The sequence below is a fragment of the Cupressus sempervirens genome, chromosome 3 (assembly GCF_028749045.1).
Source record: "Cupressus sempervirens isolate cs-2001-9-10 chromosome 3, ASM2874904v1, whole genome shotgun sequence".
Lineage (NCBI taxonomy): Eukaryota > Viridiplantae > Streptophyta > Pinopsida > Cupressales > Cupressaceae > Cupressus > Cupressus sempervirens.
In genome coordinates this window covers 584482795-584501667 of record NC_143120.1, presented here as the reverse complement: position 1 = coordinate 584501667, position 18873 = coordinate 584482795, and the positions used below count along the sequence as shown (strand labels likewise).

Here is an 18873-nt window from a genome sequence, read left to right as displayed (position 1 = left end):
GGATCATCACTATAGGATATAGCGATACCCTCTCTTTTGTGTATTGCGAGCTCGATCTTCACATTGCTGTGACCTATGCTGATAACTTCATTGTCCATTAGTATAAATAAGTTTTGCTCAATCGACTGCTGATGATTGCTGAAGGTTGTGGCGATGGGCATTTCTCATCGCTCATCATTGTAACCGAGTTTTTTCTCATGCACTTAGTGATAAGCCTGATCGCTATGACCTATGGCAATAACTTCATGATCATCCATTCCCCATCGCTCATCGGTATAACAAAGTTTCATCTCCTATGCTTGGAGATGATTGCTAAAGGTTGTGGTGACGGACATTTCTCATTGCTCATCACTGTAACCGATCTTTGTCTCCTGCGCTTGGCGATGATCGCTATGACCTATGGCAATAGATGTTTCTTGATGTAGGAAAATATAATATGACAATAGTTTGTGCATGTGGTGTTCATTCATTTGTTGTTGATCTTTCAATGCTCATCCTACCACCTTGACCATGGTTCTCCACCATTACTGAGAGTTTCAAAGCTTCTTCTGCATTCGATTCTGATGAACTTGCTTCCAATCTGCTCCCATGACTTCGAGTTTGATTCCTGTGAACTTAATTTCTATTCCTTCAGATATAGAGATGAACTTTATTGACTTTGACCATTCTCTTCTTGCTGCAATATCCTCTTGTGTTCATGTGATCTTTCTCCGATTATGACCTGTCTTAGAATGAGCATCCATTGAATGTACAATGGAGTTTATTAGATAGATAACTTTCTCCTCATCTTAGGGATATGCCTTACACTTACCCACCCACCTAGAATCACCTAGCTGACTGATATTGCATAGATTTCCCACTTGGATAGCTTTGAATGGGGGGGAAGATGAGAGAGAGAGAGCATCTAGTTATCACTTAGACATGAACCTTTACTTGTTTAGACTTGACTTGACAACAAATAGGAGTTCAAAATTGGGGGACTGAAAGTGCACCAACATAACTTAAGCACTGATAAAGCTTAGTATTAATTAATCAGTATTATATCAAAATATCAAATCACTTGAATTGACCTTGATAAACAAGTTGAAACGCAAACAAAAAACCGAAACAAAAATTAGAAATCTCAATAAAGTTTCTTAGCTATGATGCTCTCCATTAACTACCCAATACTTGGGTAGGTGGGTATGCATCCTAGGGGGTGGGGGTATGTGTACCAGTGCAACCTAGATTTAAGCACAAACTGGGTACAAAATTGCATTCTCGCGAGGAATACTGATGGCTGGAAGCAAAATAGTAAATAATTAATGTAAATTAAAAAGTAAATATGTCATGACAATTACATCTTCTTCTTCCCAGCTATAGTAAAAACTAAGGGGGAGGTAGAATTAGAGGGTCCAGTCCTAGAAGTCTGCACAAGCATGACTGCCTCCTCTCTCAGTATTTCTGACTTAGTGTGTTTTGTTGCTCAACCTCCATCCTAGATGTAGCTCTGCTTCTAGCTTCTCTTGGCACTAACAATGACTACTCATTCAACTTAATGTCATCTAGTGTGAAACCAGATCCGCCCCCCTCTTCCACAGCCTACCTTTCAAATTCATTGATGTCATCCTCTTCAAAACCACCCTCAAATCCACTTTTAATCGATAAGACCAGTTTGCAAGTGTTGGGAAGACTATTTCCTCTCTCAGTAAAATAAAAGTTTTGGGAAGACTATCCATACTTTGTATGACACATATGCTCATTGATACTAGATCACTTTTGTGTTCTGCAACTACCTTTTCTTATCATCAGTGTTTTCAAGATTATAATGTTCGGAAACAACTGTCCAGATAATACATGTTTGAATTTTTCACCATAGAAAGTATTTAATGTATGTCAAGTTTACTGACAACCAAGTATATCTTGATGTCATACCATACTCGTCATCTTATAAATTATCTTCAAATTTTAAGCTCAAGATATCGGAAAATTTGTGTGTAAAAAGAGTTATATTTTTTCTGACCGAATAAGATAATTTGAAAGAGTGCTTGTAAGAATGTTTTACTAGATACAGTGATCTAAAGTGTATGCTTTATAACAATTACGTGTGTTATTTCAACTTGTTAAAAAGTTGCTCGGTGAAGTTGACAGGGTTTATGCACAGATGCAGGGTTCTAGTTTTGAAGGAAGATATTCATTTTGCCCAGTCAATATTACTCCAATGCCAGATGCTTCGGTTTCAGATGTGTCCTATCAAGTGTATGACCAGTCAGCTTCAGTTGTTACAGGTAACAGTGCTGCAGAAGAAGGATATAAACAGTTTCATGGGGTTCCAACCGTAGTTAGCTCTACTGCAATGGGCCCATCTTATGGTTCAGATAAAAGCAGGAACCAGAAGGATCTGTCAGGAAAGAAAGTCAGAGATTATGATGATTTCAAGGTACCTCAATGCTCTAAGTCAAGGATCAGCAACATTAGCACAACAGGGCCATGCATTATAGATAAGTTTAGGACAATAGAAAACTTGACTACAAATGCAACTAAACCTTCCAATTCTTCAAACACCTTTCAATGTGAGGCAACAGTACTCACTAGTTCTGATGCAGATTCTTGGACAAAATGCACTCAGGCCAATTCAAAAGATTGCTCTGAGATTAAAGATCATCTAGAACAGAAAATAAATTGTCCAGCCTCTCTTAATGCCAATAATGACAGTGCTGTTTCTCATCAACTGGTGGGAAACTCATCAAGTGTTGCCCCAGTTCTGACATCAGGTCAGAACACAATCAGGGAAAACCATTTGATTGGTACGGAAGATGATGGTGATTCTGTCCAGTGGGTAGGTTTGAGAACAAATATAACATCGGAAGATTTATTACAAACCAATATTAATAATCATATGGAAGAGTTAGCTCAAATTGCCAATATTAATGATAAGAGAGAAGACATCTCAGATGGATCAATACAGAAAGATGAGTATGACCAGGTTTCCTCAGTGAGAAATAGCTGTGAAACCACTGGTGGTGCTGAGTGCTCTAGTGATGAAAATGCTGCTGAAATGTCTGTAGCATCTCAACCAATGCAAGAAAATTATTTTGAGGATGATTCAGATTCCTCTATGCTTGATTCTGTTTCTATTAACAATATTACCCCAGATGTTGTTATGGAAAGTATTGGAAAACAACATTTTTGGAAAGTACGCAAAGCCATTTTAAGGTGAGAGAATTTGTTTATCATTCTTTACATATACATAATAATTTTGAATGCTATAATGGGCACATGTGATGGAATTTGTGCTATTTAGTTTAGATCCTTAAAGATCTTTAGCGGAATTTTCAGTGTAGATGGCAGTATGCAGTCTGTACAAGATGTATTTGGAAGCTCAAAAAATGTAAGATTGTTTTCACTAGAAATGTCCAATATATTGTTTTTAAGTTTATCATCGTTTAGCCTGTCAACTATTAATTTTTATAAGTGCCATGTTTTGTTAATGATGTTTAAATCTACCTGGGTACCTTATTATGAACTATTTGGACTATTCTGATAATATTAAAATTAACGCAACGTTTACTAGCAAATAAACATTCATATATTCCAGTCTGCATTAAAAATATTAGGGAGAAATTAGCAAATAAACATAATTAATTACCAATAATGTATTGAGTTGGTAGCTTATGAATTTCACTTTGATTTTTGTCCTGTATAACTTTTATTTTTTGAGAGGGATGAACACTTTTGACTTAGACCTATGAACTGGTGAGGTCACAAATGGGGGATATTATCCACAATATGCCATTCAACAACCTAATGGAGTTTGAACCATGATGGAAGGGATGACATCACTACCACTTAACCATCAGATCATGCCAATATCGGCAAAGTCCTGTATAAACTTCACTGTATACGATATTTCACAGGACATTTTCAAGCTTTTATGATTTAACTGCATACAAGTTTTATTTTCTTCCTTCCATTATTTTAAATAGCATATGGGATAGAGGACATATGGACTTGAATAGAGAGCTTTATACTAGGAACTAAGCCGTCACTCTTATATTTCTCTTTTTCTGTGCTTTTGTTGAAGATCTTGCAGTGAGGGCCTCTTTTCTCCTTTGTTAAGTATAAAATCCATAGTTGCCGATTCGTGACACGAATCCGATTTGGGCACGGAATCGGATCTGTGGATTCGGGGATTTTTTTTCCCAATTATGATTCGTGGAGGATTCGTGCATATATCTATATATATATATATATATATATACTAAAAAATAAGAGAAATATACATAATTCTAAAACTAAATCATTTCATAGTACGCATCTATGAATCTAGTATACTTGATCAATGACATTGATAATTAATCTATTTTCATGATTATAAAGAAAATCAACACATTCACATTGTTACAAGATTCAAGAAGAGTTGGCAGATTAACGGATTTCCGGATGACTCATTGATTAACAGAGGAACAAATGTGTTCCTTATAAAGAATTACAAGGACGTTGTTTCTAAAAGAAACAACGTAGACTGAAGACAGAATTAGAAACAAAACTAGAGTCAGGATAGGAAACATTCCTATCTGGACTGAAGAAAAAAGAGACGGGATAGGAAACATTCCTATCTAGACTGAAAGACGGACTACAGACAAGTAGTTGACTATTATAGAAAGTATAAGATATTATCTTAATACCCTCCCTTAATGGTCAACGTACGGATGTCGGAACATTCTGTGATAATTGAGACCCTCCTTGGATCTACAGAATGCTGAAACCAAGAAGCTTTGCCAGAAAAGTGCTATGACTCAAAATAGATTACAAAACTTCGTTTTTGTGGAAAAAATGGTAAAACCCAGAATCTCACGCAACCATGCGTATTACAGACAACATGAAATGATTTTTGAGGAGAAAATCAACAAACCCAGAATCTCACACAACCTTGCGTATTACAGACGACTTGAAATAATTTTTGAGGAGAAAATCAACAAACCCATGAAAAACAGAAACAGATTCAGAAGGCGAAAAATGCAGCTTCGCCTTGATCAGGAAGCTCGACAACTTGTGCTGTTGGCTGGGAAGCATTTTGCCTTGCTTGGGCAGCCAAACGTTTCCGACACTCGAACTTCATATGGCCGAACTTGTGACAGTAATTACACTGCACATTTTGCTTCGTAGAGCCATCCAGGGATTGAGCAGAAGGTTGATGCTGGAAAGGCTGAGAAGACTGATGGTTGCCGATGTTCTGTTGAAAGAATTTTGCAGCAAATGCCTGCTCTGAGGAGGCTGTAGAAGCACTGCTGCCAAACTGTTGTTTCCAACGATCCTGCTGCAGAAGTTTGGTGCATAATTCTAGAAACTTCAGATCAACATTAGTTGACGTAATGTTGAGTGTTTCTATGAAGTGCTCATAGGATGATGGTAGACTTTTCAGAGTGATGACTACCATATCCTCTTCCTCCATTTTCCGACCAATAGCTTCGAGCTGATCACGGATGTCCTTAATCTTTGTCAAATGCTCTTGTAAGGACATACGTTCATCCATCATAATGGAGAACAACTGATTCTTTAGAAAGAATGCCCGACTTTTGTCAGATGTTTCATGCAGCTCCTTCAGATATTTCCAGATTTCTGCAGCTGACTTGTCTGAAGGAATCTGTGGTAGCTGATCATCGATAACAGAGAGCTTAAGAAGCATAACAGCCTCTCGATTGCGATCATCAAACTTGTCCTATTCTGCTTGGTCAGAGGTCGGACGAGTCTTTGTGCCTAGAACAAGCTCATCCAAACAACGATATTTGAAGATGGTTAACATGCGCTGCTTCCAATGATTATAATTGTGGCCATTGAATCGTAGACTGCCCTCCAACATCAGATTAGTCAAAGATGCCATTTGCACGAAGTTCGAGGCAATGTTGAGGCTGACCCAGAAAAAAAAAATGACAAGTCCCCAGAAGAGTAGACAGAAAACCCAGAGGGAATCTGCAGTCGCAATGTAAATCCGCCGGCTCGAAAATTGAAGCACGAAAAATGTGGTACCCAGAAAATTCTGACGAAGACCCAGATGAGGTCTCGAAAAACCCACCAAGAATCTGCAAACAAAAAAAATTTCCGACCCCAAAAATTAGGGTTTCGAAAAAAACGGCCCTGGCTGAAAAATGCTTGAAAAATCTTCAGATTTCTTGATAAAAATGGTCGAATCTGCTTCCTAGAGCACGATGACAGACTGAGACGGGACTAAAAAAGTCGTGTTTGACCTTACAAAAACAGTGGCAGATTTATGAAATAGCAGAGATGTGATTTCGGAAATCGCAGAGCCGTTTTTAGCAAAAACGTTAGAAAAAACGACCTCCTGATCTGATCACGAGTTTGTCCAAGTCTAGGCAGCATGGGAGTTTGAGTTTGCAAAAAAACAAAACTCACGGAGTTGGAAAACATGCAGAGCTGTTTAAAAACGGCAGCAAAAAACGCAGACCAAAATAAATCCGCGATTTTCAACAATCAGACCCGCGATTTGCCAAAAAAACTCGGACAATTAATGCCATGCGGAGTTGCAGAAAATGGGTGTTGAAAAAAATGGAGTTGCAGACGAGCCGAGGTAGGGTTTTGCAAAAAACGCCAAGAAAAATCTGCCCGCGATTTGTAGAACCTGCACTTGAAAACTCCAAAATCGTGATTTGCTGACCGAACAGAAATCCTAGCCGGGATTTGAAAAATTTGAGTGAATAATTTCAAATGAAATTATGAATCAAGTATTGGCTCTGATACCATGTTACAAGATTCAAGAAGAGTTGGTAGATTAACGGATTTCCGGATGACTCATTGATTAACAGAGGAACAAATGTGTTCCTTATAAAGAATTACAAGGACGTTGTTTCTAAAAGAAACAACGTAGACTGAAGACAGAATTAGAAACAAAACTAGAGACAGGATAGGAAACATTCCTATCTGGACTGAAGAAAAAAGAGACGGGATAGGAAACATTCCTATCTAGACTGAAAGACGGACTACAAACAAGTAGTTGACTATTATAGAAAGTATAAGATCAAAGTGAAAGTTTGTAACATTCAAAATATAGATCATTAAACTTAAAGTTTGTAACATGGTTTACTCATAAAAGAGTCAAGAGTCAAGACTAAATTTTTTTGATTTAATCATCAAATGGATTTTCAAGAAAATCCGCATCAGAGGGGTACTGATGAGTTGCAAGTACTGCATCTGTATTTGTAGAGGAACCCAAACCACCAGTAGTACTAGTAGAGGGGATTGTTAACTCATAATCCTCCTCCTCATCATCCACATCAATCAAAGTGGATCTAGCAAGATCCCGGAGGGTCATATCTAAATCAAGAGTCTCGGGTGCTACATCCCAAATCTTTTCAGGCCCCTTCTTGTACTTAGGATCCTTCTGTGACAACAAGCACCAATTGTTGTGACAAAACACTAGGTTTTCTGATTTTTTTGGAGCCAACCGGTTGCGTTTGATTGAGTGGATAAAGGAGTAAGTACTCCAATTCCGCTCAGCTGCAAAAGAGCTAGCAACCTAAAGAGAAATTAAAAATTATCAATACAACAATCAAGATAAATAAATTAAATAATAAATTCAAGGAATTGAGATTGTTAACCTTAAGCTTAATTTTACAAACTTACTTGGGATAGGACCTTTATGGCAAGAGGTTGGAGTTACATGAACGCTTGCCCATGAAGGTACCACCATTTGATGGCACCCATCCTGCTTCGGTTTGCTACAACAATAGGGAGGAAATCCTCACCTGAGTTGAAGGCAGCAAATTCACTCCTCACTAAGAAGATCTTGGAATATCTTAGCTAGTGCCTTCTTATACCCATCTGCAACCTCTGCATCTCTAAATGGTGGCACTCTACTTGGAAGGTGAAGTACCTCTGCACTATAGTACCTGGGGATAACAAAAGACAATTGAACACTATCAAATATCAATAGCACAAACATTGGATAAAATAAGCACAAGCATTTGATAAGAACTATAGTACCTCGGTGATAGTGCATATGCAAGGAGGTGCAAAGGTGTGGTCATCTTGTTCCATCGATGATGAACAATTTTTACAACCTTCTTGTAAAGGGTGTCCTTAGGATCATTCTCCCTCCTCCGTATGACCTAGGATATGAAATATGAATAATAATTATAATGAGTGAATATGTCAATTTAAACTTTAGAATTTAGATCTCTCAAATAAAAAATTCAAATTGTTGTAAAAGAGTGTAAAACTTACTATTTTAATTTTTTCCAGCATACTATCCATGGAATCATAAATGTTCCCAAGGCATGGCTCATCACTATTTGCGAAGCGAAGCATTGCCATTATTGGATCGGTGATTTCCAACACAACTCACAAGACCCCACCAGTCCTCATCTAGTATCATTCTTCTCACATTTATGGCCCTTGCTATATTGGAATTCTTCCAAATGCCACACTGGGGGCTAATGACCATTTGTTTCAATGCTTCTTTTACCTTCACAAGTCGTCTCAAGACAATTGTGTGAGAGGCAAAGCGGGTTTCAGCAACCTAAGAACATATCAAACTCAAGTTAGTAATACATTTAAAAATTAAAACATGTTAATGTAAACAACAAAAATTAACAATTATGGAATCCAATAATATTCAATTATATAATAAATATACAAATTTACCTTCAATAACTCCAAGTCCGAGAAACTCCTAAAAATTGCTTGTGACATGTGGTGATTTGTCACAAACATTTGAATCTCTTCACCTTCCTCATATACCCTTTTCACCCAATCTATTTCGGTGCTAATTGCTTTCATTGCTAAGTTGAGAGAGTGGACGGTGCATGGTGTCCAAAAGATATGATCATATCTAGACTCTACAATTATCCCTGCAGCCCTGCAAATTTTTGCATTGTCTGTGACCATTTGGACAACATTATCAGGACCCACTGACTCTATAGCATCAATGAGAATGCGTGAAATAAATTCTGCATCTTTCACTTGCCCTTCACAATCAACTACCTTCAAGAACATTGCCCCCTTAGGGCATAGAACAATAACATTGATCAATGGATGGTTTCTACAATCTTTCCACCCATCTGAAATAATAGACACAACCGATTGAACCCAAAAATCTTTTATTGGTTGAAGTTGAGCCTCTACATATTTCCTCTCATCATGTAATATGGTAGTGCGCAACTTCTCATAACCAGGCCTCAACAATGTCAACGTCCAATTTTGTGATCAACAATGTCTCTCTTTTCATTTTGGAATGCCCTATCTAGTGGGCCTCTCTTGCGGGTGAGTGGAGATGGGTCTTCATCTTCATCATTTGTAGTTGGCATAGGCAAAAAAGGATGTGTTCTTGTGTTTGTTTGATCGGATGATGATGTTGGCAAATTTGTTCTTTTGGAAGCACCACGTTTTGCTTTTGCAACTGCTCTATCAGCATCCTCTTGCTCTTTTGCTAATGCTGCTATTTGTGCAGTTGGTAATCCCTTCTTATCACTACCCAGACACAAGTTAATTCCTTCACCCGTAGGGCCCAACAAATGTAGTTTCACTCAAGAATAGGAGCTTCTATGTTGTATGTTGCAATAATTATATTTCCATATGTATGCCCCACCCCCAGGACATTGTGCAATTCTTGTTGTATGTCTCCATAAAGGAGACCCCTTATCAATTTTGAAGCTTGGTGATGTAGCCCCACCCCCACCCACTGAGCCTTGACTACTCATTGTTCTATTCTTGCACTCTAGAAAAAAAAAATGAATGAAAACCATGTTTCACACTTACAGAAAACTTTGAAAATTTTGGAAAACTAAAAATAAATCAATAATCTATGAAAGAACTCAAGAATATGGTTGAAATGCATACCTTAAACACTTCTTGCAATGTATTTGGAGCTCCACAACCGATCTCCTTCGAATCCAAGCTCTTTACTTCAAACTAGCAAGTATGAGAGAGCAAAATAGATAGTAAATGAACTTGCATTGTGATTTAGAGGGTCGTTTTTAGGGTTTAGGGCCTTTAGAAAAAAAAAAATTAAAAAATGGGATTGGGCCCACTTTTTTGCAATTTCTTTATGACCTTGCCGCGGATTCACGCAAATCCGCACATGGATCCGAGAAGGATCCGTAATCCTGCCTGGATCCATATGCGGATCTGAATCCGAATCGGACCTGAATCCGGATCCAAGGGTAAAGTGACAAATCCGGTAACTAGGATAAAATCAAGACATAGGAACTCCCCCTTATGCCTTATCCTGAAGCTAAGTGACAAGTCCTTGGAAATTCTCAATCACATAAAAAGACCTTGACTCTGATCTTTCACTTTCTAGATTGCATTCTGGAGTGGATGTTGTTAGCGTTTACCATAGTTACACCACCTAGGGGGATGAGGGGACAAGTTTCTGGGACAGGGGGACAGGGGGGTCTTAATTGGGGACGGCAGGGGATGACGACATGGAGACGAAGGGGGTTGTATATATTATACATATGGTACTTAAAAATGCTGGTTATGAAAAGATTTATTGCAATATAAGATAAAAAGATTGAAAAGAGTATATACTTCAACATTGCATTGAATTGGAACATCAAACATTGAACATAAATAGTCAAATCAGCAAATAGTTAACACCAGGACATCCCCCCATCCTCGGCGGAGGTGGTGGAATCTGGTGGCATTGCTAGGGATGGGGGAATAGAGTCCCCAAGTCTCTGGTGCGTCCAAGTCCCGGTGCATGGGGCAAAAAATGGGGGGATGCGTCCTTGTCTTACTATGGTGTTTACTCTTGGGTGGCAAGGAATTGAAAGATGAGGGATGTTGGGATTTACTTCAGATGGGAGATGTAATGTCTATTTTGGCAATATGTACCGGAGAAGATCAAAGCTAGGTTTTTGAAATGGACCATCATTTTATAGGAAACCTGACTTGTTTATGAGTCGGAGTGTGTCAACTGAATTCCCTTATTTGGGTAAGGCTTGTTGGCCTGCCCCAGGATTAGTTGGATGGATAAAAAATTGTTTAAAATATGCATTGTTTTGGGAAAAAATGCATGTTTGTCCTCAATGACTCGTTGCTGGAGCATGATGTCAGTAAAATTGTTTCAGATAGATCATCGTGGATGCAAATTATGGATTTATTGCTGAAAAGTTGTTTATGGGAACCTGTGTATGAGTGTTTCTCGTTTTACTACGAGTCATGCCTTGTGTGGGGCTATTTGCTTCGTGTGAAGATTCTTAGAGACAGATCTCAAGGATTTTTAAGGGTCAACAGCAGCAATTTTACCACCTTTTATAGGGGTTAGGTACCCTGGACGTCTGAACTTCTGTGAGGTGTCATATGGTGAGGTGATTTTATTTGCCTGGAAGAGAATCAAAGATTGTTAATGTATCTTCAACTTGGGAGAAATTACCTTCAATTTATTTAAAGGAAAGTTTATGGATCAAACTAAGAGTTTGGAGGCCATCTAGTAACTGTGGATCAAGATTAGGCCACTGAAGATCTTACTGGGGGTTGCTTGCTTTCTCACAACCTAAGCTCCTTAAGTTGAGGGGGCAAGGGAAGGTGAGATAAATTGCCCATCTTATAGCAAGATCCATGTTTCATCTTTCAAATCTTAAGTAAATCAAAGCAGAGCATTAAGCTCTGATCTAAGTTGGAGACTAAGACATTGTAGATGGGTGGGGGATTTCATTACATTGTTAAGACAAAATTTTGATCCCGAGGCATAGACAAAAGGACAAAGATTAGATGGGAGAAAAATGATCCCATGATGGTCAACTAGCAAGAAGAAAGAACTAAACTCGAGCCCACAAAAGATAAAGAAAGAAGGTAGGCCTCAAGGCATCAACCAGGTTTTAGAAAGCATGGGAGATGTATAAGCAGAAACTCACTCCAAATGCCCTATAAAGATGTGTTTTCGTGCAATGTTAGGGTCATAAACTTGAACAAATTAGGATTTGGGTTGGCAAGGTCAACTTGGTAGACAGTTCCTGGGTCCCTAAGGAATCACTATAGCTATCTACTTCGAATTAGATGAACTGTTGTCTGATTGAGAAGACTGCAAAAAACAAGTGATAATATTTTAAATTTCTTTGTTAATGAATAGCTTACAAAGAATATGCCAGGGAAATTAAAATAGATATCAACAAAAGAAATTTGGAAGAAAAGAGGAAGAATGAATAGAATTGGTTTTAATTTTAAAACTAATTTCTAAAGAGCATATGGTTTATTAAGATATAGAAGTTTAAGAGAGAATAGACCAATGTGAACACATTCTTTCCGAAAAACTAGCATGTTATTTGTGTAATAAAAAGGGAAATATTTATTTCTTCAATGTTGAGATACTTGCTCTATTGCCGTATTGCTGTCTCAATGAGTTTTATTTTCTCTTGGTGTTTTCTTCATGCAGACCAGAGGACATTTGGGGATAAGATTTTGACTCTTGACTATCATGCCATAATGGTTGAACAGATGGATCCATCTGGAACATCTCTGCGGCCTCATGATTATGGTTAATCATAATTTATGCTCTGCATCAGGGCTCAACTTCTTTGGTGCATAATATATGTTTGAAACATTCAACTTATTTTTATACATCACGAATCTAGTCCCACCGGATCATTTTGGGGAAAAAATGGTCCAACATTTTTGCCTACCGGACCTTCCAAATCTTCACAAATAATTTTTATAAATTTTTTTTTTCATTCTATACAATTTGAATCTGTTTCTTTTTATTTTGAGCTCTTCTGATTCCACTTCGAGTAACAATCAGAGAGATACAACACCAAATTGCAGGATTAATCTGTTAATGCAGACAAATCCATGCCATTGTTTTTAAACAATTAAGGAGTTAACATGGAACCATTCACAATGATGTCAAGAATAAAATTGGTGGAACAAACTGAATCAGAACTACCATTCATATGAAAGTACCGTATACAGAAAACCTCTGTAGTTGCCTGTCAAACTGTAAAATGTATCTTCCAATAGAATGCTTTACTTGTTCATACAAACTCTATTGAGTAGGAATTAAATTGGCTTAAAGGGAAAATAAAACTTTTCATTTTCAAATGGTTACTGGAAGGTTTGGTTTAAGGTTCAGTCTGTTGGTACTGGGCCTGAAGATGAGTGCCACTCTTGTAGTGCTGAAGGTGTGTTTTACGCACTCAAATGATCTTGGACCCCTGGTAATGGAGGTGGGCACTGAGGTTATTGCTGCAAGCTATTTCTGATATATCCGGTTGAGTCGAAATGCTGCTGGCAGTATATGCTGTTGGGAGAGATACTGACCCTTGACTTCTGGGGTCTGGCTAGGGGTGTGCCAATTGGAACTGGCCTGTGCTAAACCATTAGTACTTATAACCTCATATTTTGAACTATATCGATCATTGCTTGTCCAACGTCGGGTGCCAATCAAAATTGAAAAATCTATTACTGATTAGGAGTCTCTCTGATATGCAATATTGATTTGTGTGTATCTATTAGGTTATATTTTGAATTATCCACCTATGCTTCTTTATGGATGCAGAGCAGTTATGATTATTTGGGGAGTCCCATCTTGTACTTAAGTTGCTTTTAATCATATTGTTTACTTAGCTAGTTGATTGCATGATGATATTTGGACTCAATTCAGCCACAATCCTTTCTTGTTTTGCTATCGACTAGTCATTCCCCAGTATATGCTGGTGGTTTATCCCAAAATGGCCAGCATCTTTCAATTTTTGGCAGTGCTCTCTCAACAAAGCTTGCTTAGGATACAAATATTTAAAGGCCTAAAAAAATTATTTTATTTTTCTATTAATATTTTAGCATCAAAATGAGTTATATTTAGCATACTAGCTGCATGATGGTATTTGGACTGAATTCAGCCACAATCCTTTCTTGTTTTGCTATCGACTGGTCATTCCCCACTATATGCTGGTGGTTTATCCCAAAATGGCCAGCATCTTTCAATTTTTGCCAGTGCTCTCTCAACAAAGCTTGCTTAGGATACAAGTATTTAAAGGCCCAAAATAATTATTTTATTTTTCTATTAATATTTTAGCATCAAAATGAGTTATATTTAGCATACTTACAGCATCACCCTACATCGAAAGATCTGTACATCCAAGGGGATAAAGGACATTATAACTAAATACTGTGTTGTTTTTGTAAAATGGTTTTATCCATTTTCGTGCCTTCAACATAGAAGGCTCTCTTAACATTAGGGACTCGTAGGAGATTGCCAAAGCATTGTTCCCCATGTCTACAAGGAGCATAGGGTACTGTTTATTGTTGTCTTTTAAAAAATGAATGTACTTGACACCACTGTTTAACCAGAATGCTTATAAAAAATTCTGATTATTGATAACTTAGATGGAAAACATGCAGATTGTTCATTGATCTAAATGGAAGCATATGCCATGATTCATAGACCATCTCATCAAGGATATGTTCTGAGCTACCTCCAATTAAAGAGCCACTATTCAAGAAATGTATTCCACTCTAATGGAGGAGGACAATCATGATTAAAGTATTAAACATCTATTAACTATCGCAATATAGAAGAGTCAATTAATATGATACACACACATGTTTGACTGTTATGTATTTTTGGGTATAGTAAAGTAAATGCACATGTTTGGAATATATTTTTGGGAGAAGTTATGTTGTAATTTATTGTGATCTAGGATAGCATATGTGTGCATGTCCTTTGTAGCTTTTTTGTCCAAGTTTGAAGATATCCAAGCTAATTCAAAGAATTCTGAGTTGTTAAAGACAGAGGACAACTTTTCTAATTTGCAATATCAGGTATATATAAAATTTGGGAACTTTGTTATATAAAGTCTCCTTCAGCAGCTAATTAGGTTATAATTTATCCTCGGCAAGGATATTCTAGCAGAACGAACAAAAGATGAAATGTTTGTTTACATGTGCAAAGTAAAAGAATAAATTTATCACAGATGAAGTTGATAAGTAGGAGATAAAGTTGACCATAATGCATTTCAGGAACAGGTAACTATGTTATTCTGAACTTGCCATAACATAGAACAGCTTATGTGTGTACCTGCATTCAACATGTGTCCTAATACAATAGAAGGAACACAAATTTGCAAAGGAAAATACAGAATCCTCAATCGCTTGTCCCAGTAGAGAAAGAAACAATAATTGAGTACTTGTTTGTACCAAATCATTTACTTTCTTGTATTTACTATGGCTAAAAATCATCAGCGGTGTTGTTACAAACATTAAGGTAGAGTATTACACTAGGAAAATGTGACAGAAGAGTATTATATTGGAATCTTTTGCTGTGTTATAGTGTCAGAAATTGTAGACTTTGTTCTAGTGGAAGCATTTACAAAAGAAGAAACAAAACTGTACAAAGTATACAAAACAGTGGAAGACAAGGAAGTTGTGCAACAGTATTATATATGTTATCAAATGACAGAAACTATTATAATCAAGATGCATGTCTAAAAAACTAAGCAGTGAATAATTGAATCCATTTTGTAAATGGGAAGAAAAACAAAATTGAAGATCAAATCTAACATGAAGTCACGGAGTCAATCAGTAGGGACATTTGTAAAAAGAGCAACGCAAGATATAATGCACCACACCACCACAAGGAAGCCCATAGCTTGGAGGACATGTGCACGCATACTTTCAGATCAGGACTAATGTATGGGCCAAATGATGTTCATAATTACCATAAAAGAGTAATACACCAACAGGCGGCACAGAAGAGAGATATAATGCTGTATTGCAAAATAAGCCTAGAATTTGATTTTGGTTACGTATTTGTTAATGTGGAAATGAATTTATTATGTACAAGATATGCATAAAGATCATAAGCCCTATAATTACTTAACAGTTGGTCAAACTTTTATCTGGCCAGCTTTTAAATGAACCTTGTAGAATGTGCTAGTTTAAAAGGCATATTTTATTTAACAGTATAATACCCTTATAAAGGAGTTTATATGGATCAGCTTTCCCATTAGTAAACATTTAGCTATTGATTGCAGGCAGCAGCGTATCTTTTCTGTTCAAGTATTCGAGTTACATAGGCTGATCAAGGTAAACTATACTTGAGCTGATTAACCTGGTTCTTGGCATTATATTTTAAGTCGTTTTATTTTAGGTGGTTCAGCTTTATAGTCTAAAACTTTTGTCAGCAGGTTCAAAAATTGATGGCCACATCTCCAATATTGCCAAATTATGATGAGCCATCTGATGCTCCTTCTGGTAAAACAGATAATGCAAATATGACACCAGACAATGTTGTAGAATGGGATAGAGGAAAACAGATGAATGGTGGAACACAAACCAATGAGCAGGTTAACGCAAATCCAGCTGAACCCGTGGCTGATTTGTCGGCAAATTCTGAAGCTGGTTGTCACCAGGGCTTATACCACCAGGAACCTGCTAAAATTGTGAAGTCTGGGGAAAATGGTAATATATATGCTCAATGTTTTCCATCGATTTCAGGACCTGTTCCTGGCGAAATGAATACTTGGGGGTTTCCTCACCCTGGATTTGGAGTTGGTCAATGGACCGTTCCTATGCCCTCACCTCCGGGAATATTTATGTACAATCCATTTGCCGGAGCTTTTCCTCCTGGAGCCTTTACCGGCTTAGCTTTCAGTTCACCCGGATCGATGAGTTTTCCATCTTTTGTTGGAGCCAATCAAGGAGCTCAGAGTGATTTAAGGTATGGGTTTCCAGCATCCAACATGCACTGGGGATCCCCTCTCTATTCATTGCCAGTGGCTTCCCCATATATGCTTTCGAATTGTTGCGGGCTTCCCTTTTCAGCGGTTGATCCCATGCATCAGGCATATGCTCATGTGACTCCATCTGCTTTTGCACAAAATGGAACAGCTGGGGAACAACCTGGACTAATCACATCAGAGCATGCTTCTCCTGGAATTCCTACTCCATATTTGGGAGCATTTTCAAATGAACAATTGGGAAGCACTTCAACAAATCAGTCTACAGGCGTCAATAGATCTCGCACTCACTGTGATCAAATCCAAAGTGAATTGTATTCACATCACAATTTATCAAAAAATATGCCAGATAGAGTAAGAGAGACATACCACAATCAGGCTATGGAGACTTGCGGGCAATTGTCTGAGCCTAATGATTTTGTTGGAACTGATTGTTCGAGAGGCGGAGGAGGTGAGCTACAGGAAGCTAATGATCTATCTAAAAAACCCCACCGTAGAGAAGAAAATTGCATAAAGAAGTTCGCATATCAATCCAAAATGACTCTGGAAAAGAATACATTATCGTTATTTCCTTTGCTTCCTTCGTTAGGAGGTAGGGATCCTGTTTCTGAAAGAGAGCACGAGAGCCGTGTTATCAAAGTTGTGCCATGTAATCCTGGGGATGCACCAGAGTCAGCAGCAGGAATTTTGGTTTCAATCCAGAAAGAGCGACATAAAGGGGAATGACTAGTTGTGGATGAAAATAAAAATAATAGAGGATGTGTATAGACCTTGGAGTCATGAAATATGTACCACATCTTGTAAATAAGTGTTCATCTTATGATTTGTAAGGGTCATATTTGTCATCTTATACTCCATCTCTAACTTATTTTCTTTTTGGACTCTGGAATACATTTATTGCTTATCAGATGTGATCAAGATGATATAAGGTTCCGTTTTGCTGAAGAGAGTCTGTTTTGTTGACATTGGAGGGTATCTAGCCCTTTTGAATTTCTTCGTTGAGCCTTAATGAAACGAGTGATGTAAAGCTTCATAATTCCTGCTATATGTGTGATGGGTGTTTGAGTGGACGAAAAGGGTTGTTGAGCATTGTAGTGTGAATTAAGCACGAGAGTTAGTTTGGAGCAAAATGTGTTCGTAACATTACTTAAACTAATACGTGAAATGAGATGAGCATATTTGCAAATCAATTAAATAAGGAAGTGAGGAAAAGTCTAAATTTTATTAGAATCACTTAAAAGTAGATTTATAGAGGAATACAAGGTATGTGAAATTTTTTATTTTATTTTATTGCATAATTGTATTATAAGAGAAATACGTTCTGTTAAAGATGACATACGAATGTCTTAAAGTATGTGTGGGTAAATCAATAAGTAGACTCTAATACACTTCCTAGTGGCAATCTTGTATAAGATGGCTGGTAATACACTCGTAGTAGCTATCTTGCTATTTGAGAAGCCTGCAAAGAGGCAAATCTTTAATTAATCTTGAAATTCACTCGTAGTAGCTATCTTGCTATTTGAGAAGCCTCCAAAGAGGCAAATCTTTAATTAATCTTGAAATTAATATTTGTAAAATTCTTTACTTCATTTTTTTAATAAATAGAATAATAAAATAAAACATCTTTTCTTTTCTCAATTTTATATTTCTTATAGCATTTTCAAAAAAAAAAAAAAATATATATATATATAATTATATAATTATATATATATATAATAACAATTAATTTATAATTCTTTTCACACATAAAATTTATATCATATATAATTATTTATGATATAATATTATTTTAAAATTATTTTAGATTAACATATTAAATATATTTTATGGGTTTAAGGCGGTAGTGCTTTTGTTTTTATGCTTTCTTAGTTTTAGTAGTTCCAGTACAGATAGTAGTTGTGTTATGTCTATTGATATTTTTATTGTTGTGCTTTCGAACAATATTTTTGTATTAAAAGTAGTAGAAAGTAATTTTGGTTGATGGTAACCTGTTGGTGGTTAACCGGTTTGTCTGTTTTATGAGCGAACCCTTTTGTTTTGGCTACTTTTTAATTCAAAAACATGTTAAATATATTGTTCATGCTTGTCACACTTTCACAACTTTAGGCAATGAAAGTTTTTTATTTTAAAAATATGATTATGGAAGTAATCGCAATTTGAACATTTAAAAGTAATATTAGATAAGATATTTTAAGCCACATCT

The 18873-nt window shown here is 36.8% G+C and overlaps 1 protein-coding gene across 3 annotated transcripts in view; it reads left to right on the top strand.

Annotated features, from left to right (window-relative positions):
- Positions 1–17706, top strand: part of LOC149567782 (ELF3-like protein 2) — a 37566-nt gene extending 19860 nt beyond the window's left edge. Inside the window, exons 2-4 of one of the 3 annotated variants that reach the window (XM_089821029.1) lie at positions 2144–3195; positions 15966–16017; positions 16119–17706. In XM_089821029.1, coding sequence (XP_089677155.1) covers positions 2144–3195; positions 15966–16017; positions 16119–17396 — 2382 coding nt within the window. In that variant the 3' untranslated portion in view covers positions 17397–17706. Of the gene's footprint in view, positions 1–2130; positions 3196–15965; positions 16018–16118 lie in introns of all 3 variants that reach the window. The other 2 variants (XM_089821031.1, XM_089821030.1) reach the window with 2 other exon arrangements.
- Positions 17707–18873: the final 1167 nt, after the last annotated feature.